The 10,872-nt window shown below is 40.5% G+C and overlaps 1 protein-coding gene across 4 annotated transcripts; it reads left to right on the forward strand.

Moving 5' to 3' along the window:
* The first annotated feature begins 705 nt into the window (after positions 1-705).
* Positions 706-7,948, forward strand: sp3a (sp3a transcription factor). 4 transcript variants are annotated; one of them, XM_034561509.1, is made up of 7 exons: positions 706-897; positions 1,269-1,366; positions 1,730-1,816; positions 3,186-4,428; positions 5,313-5,499; positions 5,588-5,784; positions 6,892-7,948. In XM_034561509.1, the coding sequence occupies exons 1-7, from the start codon at positions 891-893 to the stop codon at positions 7,176-7,178; spliced, it is 2,106 nt and encodes a 701-aa protein (XP_034417400.1). In that variant the 5' UTR covers positions 706-890; the 3' UTR covers positions 7,179-7,948. The 4 variants fall into 4 exon arrangements, with proteins under 4 accessions (XP_034417400.1, XP_034417399.1, XP_034417403.1 ...); XM_034561508.1 differs by having other exon boundaries at positions 714-897; positions 1,721-1,816; XM_034561510.1 differs by lacking the exon at positions 706-897 and adding an exon at positions 904-1,180 and having other exon boundaries at positions 1,721-1,816.
* The last annotated feature ends 2,924 nt before the right edge of the window (positions 7,949-10,872 follow it).

Consider the following 10,872-nt stretch of genomic DNA (forward strand, 5'->3'; position numbering starts at 1 on the left):
AAATACAGTTTCTTTATCAGAATCATAGTAAAATGCAGTGTTTCAGTTGTATTTCATTCACTCCCAGCAGGCCACCGGCTCAGTTTTTAAAGCCATAGCGGTCGGTCATAGCACAGGGCTGACACTTCATTCAAACTCAAAACAAGCTCTTAAGAATGCAGGCAATCTGACGAAAAAACTAAACTCACCAAGCTGTCTGCCTGTGTAGCAGTGGTCGAGTAGCGCCAATGTAATCATTGTGTGTAATGGTAAGCTAAACACACACAACATAATAATTAGGACACTGTTTTAACCCAATGTGTCCCCTTGCCCACATTAGCCCCTGATTGGACTGAAACCATCTTCAAATCCAGTTTTTGGCCCAAACCACACACCTGTTAAGTTTCATGACTGTATGTACTGTTGTGACATAAAACATCTGTTCAGAGACACAGACTGACAACCTCATACACTGTATGTATAGTGTATGACTTCAACCTCACTGAACAGGTTTGATTCACTGGTAACAACAATGTAACTGAGAATAAACAATGAAACTTCCATCCTCACTCCCATCTACCTCAGTACTGTACAACTGAACATGCATAATAAACAGGAAAAGAACCCAACAAAGGATGATTGACATTTCCACCGACAAATAACATCGCGGTGTGCAAAACGAATAACCAATCCCCTTTAAGAAGGACGGCGGGATTTCCTGTGCGTGACGCAAACACTCCCAGTCAACACTGGAGGCCCCACCCTTTGTTTTACCTACCGCCCGTCAATCAAAATAGAAAAAAATCTGACAGTTATCACCTATTTCTACGCGTAAACAATCAATTGTATTTGCCGATAATGTCCGGTGGCTTGTGACTATCAGGACTCTCCGTTTCACGATAAGTCACGTGATGACTGGTACGTAACACGGCGTTATAGCTTGTTCTCCACCGAGCTAACGCGCTACCACAGGCATCCTCCGGCTGAATTAGCTCGCAGGCTAGTGGATGCTGTGATAGCGCTAATCATCGCTGTGTGAGCTAAGCTACCCGCGTTAGCTTGTCTAGGACACACCACTAGTCTCAAACTAATTATTGCCACGTCGCTATTTTCTTCGTGGAGTTTGGTTCAAGTGGTAGCGGCAGTTATGGTTTTATTGTTTGCTAGTCGACGTTATTATGTGTGCTTGTCCTCTAGTTGTGTGAGTATCAGGCTTGTTTAGCTCACGTTAGCTTCAGCTGTTCCCCCTCTTAGCTGTATGCTTTTTATTTTTATTTTTTACTACACAGCCCCAGAACAGCCGATGAAACCAGAAGATATGGCTGCCTTGGACGTGGACAGCAGTCAAAGCGACTTTCTGCAGCAGGAGCAAGGCAGGGGCAGCCAGGTAACGTAAAGGTCTCCCTCATGGGGTTGGGACTCTAACTGTTACGTCGTTGAGTGGAGCTTACCGAAGTTCACATGTTCCAAACTTTTAGGGGGGATTGTGCCCTCATTTATTCTTCTCAGGCAGTTTACGAATCCCGCTTCCTTTGCTTGGATTCAAGTGACATGCTGTGAACTCCAGTAAGATCTAAACATCACCTAGGTAGCCTATCATAGCCTTTAGGGATTAACACAGGAAAGTCCCTTAACCTCCTAACTTCAGACTTTGCTCTTTGGCAATTAGTTATTATGTATATGTGGCCCAGACTAATGGACACCCACTTTCTTCCTTTTTAAATGTGGTTATTGTGGGAAGGACACTCAGCCATCACCCCTCGACCTGCTAGCAACCACCTGCACTAAGGTTGGGTCACCGTCATCAGAGGTGGACAGAGGTGCTGTAGCTGATGTGGTAAGTCAGCACCTCTGCTAGATCAGCCACAGCAGTTAGGTTGAGTCCTCAGTCACAACGGAGCAACGCTGGTGGTTGGAGAGGAGTCACGCTTACACGTTGGCACGTTTTGACATTTAGGTGGATATCTCATTGCATCAACTGGAATGCTTTTACCAGTAACTAAACCCAGTGGCCCTTGTATATGCCATAGTGAATGCAATCGCAGTTATCACTGGAAGTACTATGAAACTAGATCTTCTCTATTTGATGTTGTGTACACATCTGGCAATTCACTTCATGCTTATTTTGTATTGCCCTCAGATTAAAAGCAACATCAACCACAAGTAGGGTTGTGTATTGGCACGCATCTGGCAATATGATGCATATCATGATACTGGTGTTTTTGCAATGTATTGTGATACTGTAGGCAAAGCGATATATTGCAATATTTGAAAATAGAATTTGAGGAAAAATCTGTTATAAACAACAAACCACATGCCAAGATGTTCAGATTACTTTTGGGATGTACATGTTATCACACAAAATGCGTTTGCAAATATTCTGTAGTTGTTTAATTTGTTGTTATTATGAATTATCGACCAATCAATCTGGCAAAAGACATGAAGCCAGGAGCATTACTTAAATGTTTGCTCTTTTAAGCAACTGCAAGAGCAGTTAAGTTTGTATTTATAGTAAATTAAGGCTTCATTACAAGTGTGAAAGCATACCAAAGCAGCACATATAAGAAAGCAGTGACGTTTCTTTGTGGTTGTCTTCACACTGCTCTTGTTTGATGCGGTCAACACAAACTCATGTGTGTTTGCCAATTTGTGGAGGTTAATTCTGTCTGATAAGAATGCTGTCGACAACTGCGTCAAGACCACCTGAAAACGTAGCACTAGCCACCATAAATTTAGCCTTCAAGAGTAGTTGGATGTAGCAGGAGTTGCTGTTAGCCATGACATTTTGTTTCATGGGTCAGAGTAGCTGGCGGAGGATGACACACTACTGAGCTTGCCTAATGTAAGTTACCAGTCAGGCTTCAGTTATAACATCAGGGTTACAGCTCTTGATGTATCGTGATTTATGATAGACAAAGCTAAGGTATTGCATTCATAGATTACCAGTTACTGGGAACAGGAACACACATTTAAAACTTAACTTGCATTTATTTCCTATGCAGCTTCTACTGACAAAAAATAATGTTCTTCTACCCCAACATTCTTTAAAATATTGGGCTGTGCACAAAGTCTCAAATATCTTTCCTGTACATTTGACAACTCAGGTTATGACTAGACTTCTGAGCAAGTGCTTTGCATTTCTTAAAATGTATAATTAACAACAAATGCCTAATTTTGTTTTTAATGTCAATCATTCATTTTCTCAGACATCATATCCATCTACTCAGCTTACTGGAACTGAAAAATGGGAGATTTTGACCTCCACATCAGCAGCAAAAGATGAATCTGGATTTATACAAATCCAAAATCAAGGAATATTAACATCGAACGGACAGTATGTTCTTCCTCTTCAGAACTTACAGAGTCAGCCAATCTTTGTGACATCGGGAACGGACGCCTCCTCTGCCAATTCAGTGCCTAACATTCAGTACCAAGTAATTCCTCAGATTCAAACAGCAGATGGACAGCTGAGCTTCTCCACTTCCGGCATGGAAGGAGCAACTCTGTCTCAGAACACCACAGGGCAGATTCAGATCTTTTCTGACGGTAGCCAGAGTCTCAGTATAACACCAACTGCAAACATCCTTAATAACAACCAGAACCTCATATCACAGACTGGTAATGTCCAGCAGCTCCAGGGGGTTTCTCTTGGCAACGCCACCTTCAACAACCAGGGTCAGGTTGTTACTAATGTGCCTCTGGGTTTTCCTGGGAACATTACTTTTGTTCCTATTAATAGTGTGGACTTGGACTCCCTTGGCCTCTCTGGTGCTCAAACTATAGCAACAGGGGTGACTGCTGATGGCCAGCTAATTATGACGAGTCAGCCCATTGATGGCTCGGAGAGTTTGGCGAAGACCGATAATCACCTTTCACAGACACTACCAGTAGAAGGCTCAAATGCAAATCATGAGATATATGTGCCAACATCTTCCTCTCAGCTACACATTCCAACGAACGAATCAGGTCTGCTGACACAAGACACTTCATTGTCATCAGTGGGTACAGAGCAAGCTGATTCGAGTTCTGGTCTCCAGGAGGGCTTCCTCCAACAGAACCAGGAGCAGAGCATCCAGGTGTCTTCAGCTCAGTCCATCATCCAGCTGCAACAGGTACCTATTCAGACCACCAATGGTCAGATGGTCCAGTCCATGGCAACAGGCGGGCAGAACCTGCAGCTGATCAACCCGGGAACATTCATCATCCAAGCTCAGACGGTCACACCGTCGGGTCAGATACAATGGCAGACCTTTCAGGTGCAGGGAGTGCAGAACCTACAGAATCTGCAGCTGCCAACAACCCCACCCCAGCAGATAACCCTGGCTCCAGTCCAGACGCTATCACTGGGTTCCAGTTCAGTCGGCATCAGCACGGGACAGATGCCCAACCTGCAGACAGTGACAGTCAACACAATGGCTCAACATGAAGGAGATACAGACAATCTTGGAGGTACAGTAGCTCTTTCTATTAATTAATTTATAATGTACTTCATTTTTATTTTGTTCCATTCATATTAAGAAATTCTACTACTTCATTACAATTTTCCTGATTATTTATCTATGTAGATTACCTATTTCTCTGTGGTGTCATAATTAAAGACGATGTTAACCTTAATGATGAAATGGCATACTGATTATGTGACCCTCGTGTCACACTAATGCATTAAATGTGAATGGATGTGTGGGGACAGACAGTCCAAAGTGCCATCGGTATTGTTGTAGGGATCTAACTGACTACTAAACCACTACAATTAAATCAGTCAATAGGGTTTGTCCACTGAAGACACTGTGACGAGTCACAGCAGGAAAAGCACAGGTGTAAATCATTAACATGATTCCTCAGTTTCTCAAACGACCATTAAAGCCTGTGCTATTCTTTCTATGATGTGCTGTGAAAATGGTCTATATTTTAGTTGTGAAAAATGTACACAACAAAGACATATTTTAGAAGTTGTGTGCAGCAAAGGCTTGGTATTCTTTCGTAGATAATTCGCCTAAACAATTGGAGTTTTCTTTTATAAATATCATTTGTTTACATTCAGCATCTCTACAAAATACATTGTATCTTTGAAGTGCTTATTATTTAGTTTGTATGTAATAATAGCTATCCAAACGTTTTTCATTGTAGCAAAGTCCTTCTTTCTGCCACTTGTGGGTCAAATATCCACAGGGTATGTTGATCGAGTTATCAAAATTGCTATTGATACATTTTAACTTGTGAAATTGGCTTCCATGCTGTCACACTGCACACACAGAATAATCGAGTATCTCTCTCTCTCAAAGCGTTTTGATAAATTGACCAGAGCTTGATATTTACGTACACATTATTTCCAGACATTCAGATAAAAGAAGAGCCAGACTCTGAAGACTGGCAGCTAAGCACCGACTCCACCCTGAACACAAGCGACCTGTCCCACCTTCGCGTCAGGCTAGTGGACGACGAGGACCAGTTGGGTCAGGAGGGCAAGAGGCTGCGCAGAGTGGCGTGTACTTGCCCCAACTGTAAAGAGTCAGGTGGGAGGTGAGTAAGCCGGACATCATACTCCGTACGGCTCTGCATTGGAAATAAACATATCGGGACCCTAACTGCCCAGACATGTGTTCCTCAGGGGATCCAGCACGGGGAAAAAGAAGCAGCACATCTGCCACATTGCTGGCTGTGGGAAAGTATATGGAAAGACATCACACCTGCGAGCACACCTGCGCTGGCATTCAGGGGAGCGACCTTTTGTTTGCAGCTGGATGTTCTGTGGGAAGAGGTTCACACGCAGCGACGAGCTGCAGAGACACAGGAGAACACACACAGGTGCCATTTTATTTTGCTCCCTCTGTGTTTGCACATCAGGAAAACACCAGTAAAATGTGTTAATTTGTGCCTTGCAAAGTGTGAGTCATGTGAGAAATAACAGTGTTTGTCCCCCTTTTAGATTTACATGTAAAATGTCAGATGAGGATTGAAGGCCATTGTGAATAAAGTACAACTAGATTTCACAGTTTTCTAGTTCAGAATGTTTTTTTTCTTCTGCAGTCTAATTTGCAGGATCTGTACATCAGATTAAATGGCAAAAGTGTTTTCATAATATACTCGTATTGAGCTGTTTTAGCATTTTGGTTAATCTCATTATTCTCCTTTTTGAATTTGAACAATTTGTTTCAGCTCACCTAATTTGCTGTTTTATGAAATCTTTCCCTGCAGTTGCCATCTGTTATGGGGTGAGCCATAGGAAGTAGTAGCCTATGAGAAATCCAATGAAATATACCAGTACAGCATAATGAGCTACATTATCTGATGACATTTACTCCCAGAATAGACTTTTAAAAGAGATATGACCAATTTATAAGCCCTTGCCATATAATTGGCTGACTGAGGCCTCTGACAGTACAGCCTATAGTAGCATTTCATTACAATGTCAGCTTCAAGCTCAGATATCAAAAGGATAGTTCTGATTTGTTAGTGAAGTGGGGTTGTATGAAGTACTTATCCATACTGAGTGTATTACTACCCACACTAGTTTTAAAGTGGCTAAAATACGTTTTGATGCTTGTGTGCGTTTCTCCAAACTGGGGGGGGGGGGGGACCGCAATTCTGTTTAGGTCCACACAGACTGTGGATAGGTACCTCATACTTAAACAGTCCAAACTATCCCCTATAATTTTTGATAATTGTAATCAACTATATAGTATCAATTTGTGATTGGTTGGATTTCAACAACTAATATTACAATAAAATTATTTAGACTTTTTTTTGTTATTTTATTCTTCAGACAACCAAATTGAACTCGGCTGCCACTTTCTTTAAACTTGCCTCCTCACCTATGAAACACGTTCTCCAGATAGATGCCATGTTTGACTCTCTCCCAATGTATTCATCATCACACTCTTTATCTTTCAAACTATATTTTCTCTCTGGCAGGAGAGAAGAAGTTTGTCTGCCCAGAGTGTTCAAAGCGCTTCATGCGGAGCGACCACCTGGCGAAGCACATTAAAACTCATCAGAACAAAAAAGGCGTGAACTCTGGCAGCGCTATGGTGGCCTCGATGGAATCTGCGGGGTCCTCAGACAGTATCATCACCACGGCAGGCGGGACCACCCTCATCCTCACCAACATCCAGCAGGGTTCCAGCAACGCCCAGGACATCCTGGCCAATGTAGAGATCCCTCTCCAGCTCGTCACCACGGTAGCGGAAGTCATGGAGTGATTTAACACTCCACTTATGAACTTCTACAACCTTTCTCATACTGTGTACTCCTACCTGCATTTTTATTCGAATTTTGAAGAAAAACTTATAATTATAAATATACATACAGTATATATTTTAACACGGAAATAGTCAGGTCATGTCTATACTCAGTTTTCACTGAGGAAAAACTAGTATTGGAGACTAAAAGAAGATAAGTGGGGAAAAAAGACATTGCAGTAGACACACAATGAAATGCCTTATTTTGTATAATATTCTGTCATTGGAAATGTAGGATGCCATTTTGTTTTGAACCTACTATTTTGTGTTTGTGTTTTTCACAAAAACATATTGGTAAGTTGAGCAATTTCTCTCCTCCACTTTTTTTTTTCATGGTATATTCTTATGACGTCCTTGGTCAGCAAGGTTTGTTCCATCCTTTAAGCAAAGATTTAATCTCACAACAGAGCTAATTTTAAGTAATGTTATTGCTTATGTCCATGCAAATATATTCATGTTGTGTGTTTTAAAAAAATATATATTATGCATTCTTATTTTAATCTTCTTGCAAATTAGCCAGCCATACTGAAAAGCTTTGCTCACACTTGCAACATTTTGCAGGTGAAAATCAAAACAATCAACATTTTGTATTGTAATTCCTCTTGAACATATACTGTTGATATGATGCACATTATTTGCTTATTACATATTTTGACTGAACAGCTATTTATATTTGGGCTTTACATAGAAAACGCATTTGTGATATTAAAAGTCAAAGATATTTGAAATGGCTCCATTATATGTATTTTAAATGTGTTTTTATAAAACCTTTTTGAAGGACTTTAAAAAAAAAAAAAAAAAAAAAACCATGCATTGTAATATTGAGAAGAAAAGCCATTTTTGTTGAGGGATTTGCCAAATTTGACTAGAAACTCAGGGTGACTTGTGACCGTGTGATATAATTGGATTAATTACCCCTGTAGCTTCTCGTTCCGTGGTGGTGATGATGTGAAGAAATGGTATTCGATGATGGACCAAAAGCTGAGGTGAATTAAGCTGTCGCCACGTTACCAATGCTCGTCGAATTCTACCATGTCAGTTTTTACGATGAGGGCTGTTCATGTTATAGAAACTGCTTTGCAGAGTTCTCATCAATATCTTGCTCCATCATGCAGTTGGAAAAGCGTTGTGCATTACTGAAATCGGTACTCTTTATAACGGCACTATTCTCATCACTTCATCTTATTGTTAATCCTTTTGTATAAATGTGTTTGTATACTTTCCAAGAAACTGTCCTTTATATTCATTGTCAGTAAATATAAAATGTTTGTCTTTTTGTTGATACTTTTTATTTAACTTGTATGTCGCAGTTCCCTCTTCCTCATGTGTTTTATTTTAATTTTTATCTCTGACCCCAACCCCCCGATTCCACCCCGACTGTTGAATTGTCAATTTAAAAGCATACTGAATGGTGAATTATGGTGGCATATTTGATTATATTTTGGACACGTTGTCCTCTTCAGGAGATTAATGCTTTACCCCCATTAAAACACCATCTTTATATTACATACTAAACACCGTTTAGGTTTCTTCTCACTTAAAAATCTTCTGTATAAATATGTCAATATAACATCAATATAAACCTTCTGTTACACTTGCATTTCCGTTTATTTTTCCTTAATTGTTTTAGTTTTTTTTCCATGGACGTCGTCAAATGTCCGCTTTCTGAGGGCAAATTGATATTTCATCCTAAAAGGACGAAACGCAAGACAAGTATGAGTTATACTTGAAACCTTTTGTTTTGTGTCTTTTCGAAGACTTGTCGTCGAGCCAGAGGTTCATTCTCCCCCTGTGGCTCATACTCTGGGTTAGTAGTCCAGTAGATGTCACTACAGCCAAGGGAGCAGGACGAAAGGTATGTTTGACCCCTTGACCTTCCCCATGTAGCACTGCTAAGATAAGGACAGAAGTCACTGAGGCTACCAGGAGGTGTGGACCCTCAGGTTAATATCACACAGAAATGTCAGCAACATGTTCTGCTGCTGGAGAACAAAGTACTGTCTCATGACTTTGAACAAACCCGACAGACGCATGAGAGGTAACCGCTTCTGCTTTTATGACCTAGATGCGTGTATAGTTGAGTTAATTATCAGGAACCTATTTAAATAACCTGCTTTCTTTTCTTCTGAGTCTATATGGTTTCCTGTCACTATCATTTGCTAGAGGTACCATTAACTTTTTAAAAATATGAACCTGATATTACGTTCCCACCATAGCACACACATGCTGCATCACTATATGTGCCTCTTACACTAAATGGGACATTTTACTAATTAGGTACTTTTGCTATTTTTTCTTTAATATTAAAGAGCGGCATAAGGGAGTTAAATATGTATTATAGCCTTCCCGGTTTTAGTGCCTCTGAACATAATTAAAATGGTAGTATATGAAAAGCTTTATCTGGTTAATCAGAATGGAAAGCACACGCTTTTTGAGTCTTAGTCAATTTGCTGAAAACGCGTTAGAGGATGTGGTCTATAACGTTAAAAAGGACTTGTCCGTATTGTCGTTCCTTTCATTTGCATAATTTAATGAATCCAATTCATTGTAATGCAGTACCAAGTGCATCAGGAACATAGAATGACAGTTTGAGTTAATGAAATGTGTTAACGGTATCATCATTTACTTGTATGTTAATTAGTCCAATTAATTTCCCCTGCTCGGTAATCTGAATATTGTAATATTTTTTTCTCCCCTGCAGGAATGAACCTGTACACAGACCTTTGGGACCATGCTTAGAGAACTGTCTTATTTCCCAGTTAAAACAAGTGCTGTTAAATATAAAAAATAAAAGAACGTGAGTGCCTTGAAATAGTTCTTAGGTGTGAGGTTCAGGAATATTTCTGCCATTTTTAGAGTATACTCTGAGCTTGAATATTATTCACCAAAGTCTGTATGGTCTGCCTTTATAGCTTTTATGATGCAAATCACACCCACAGTTGGAAATGTGTGGAGGAGGATTGTCCGGTGCCAGAGTTCGGATAACTTTCACCTGCTTGACAAACAGCCATTGCATTGTAACAAAAGGAGGGATGGCTCTTCTGGCCATTGCAGATAAAAGCTGCCATCAGTTGGCGAGCCTCCTCGGCACGTTAAAGGAAGGAAGAGAGACCGGGTGGCTGCTGAGCGTGACACTGTGTATGTACACTTTCATTTCAACTGACCACCTGGATTGGAGGCTAACTTTGTCAACAAACTGTTGTCAACAGCTCTTCTTATAGCGTACTTATGTATGTCAGCACTGGCCTGGAGCCTCGTGAGCAGAGAACTGTTTTTAGCCCAGTTAATTGATCTGTGAGAGGTGATTTGAGTTTTTACGGCTGCAAGACAGGTATCTTTGATTTGTTGAGGCAAATGTGTGTTTACTGCACACACTTAGTTTCCCGTTGTTGCCGGTGAAGTTTGAACTTCACAGAGAACGGATTTTTGCAAAAGAGGAATGAAACACAAATCAATTTGAGTCATATTTTGGAGAGTAAAAAGGAAAAGCTCTTTCCATAATGTAGCTTCAATATTGTGTTTTTGTGATGGAAAAATAGTGTTTACACGACTAGCGGTTTGTGTGCTTTTATTGCAGCAAATAGCTTTGCTTCTGGCTTCAGGTTGAATATTGGTGCAATTGTACATGGTGCACAACATCTTCCAATTCATGTGC

The sequence above is a fragment of the Cyclopterus lumpus genome, chromosome 21 (assembly GCF_009769545.1).
Source record: "Cyclopterus lumpus isolate fCycLum1 chromosome 21, fCycLum1.pri, whole genome shotgun sequence".
Taxonomy (NCBI): Eukaryota; Metazoa; Chordata; class Actinopteri; order Perciformes; family Cyclopteridae; genus Cyclopterus; species Cyclopterus lumpus.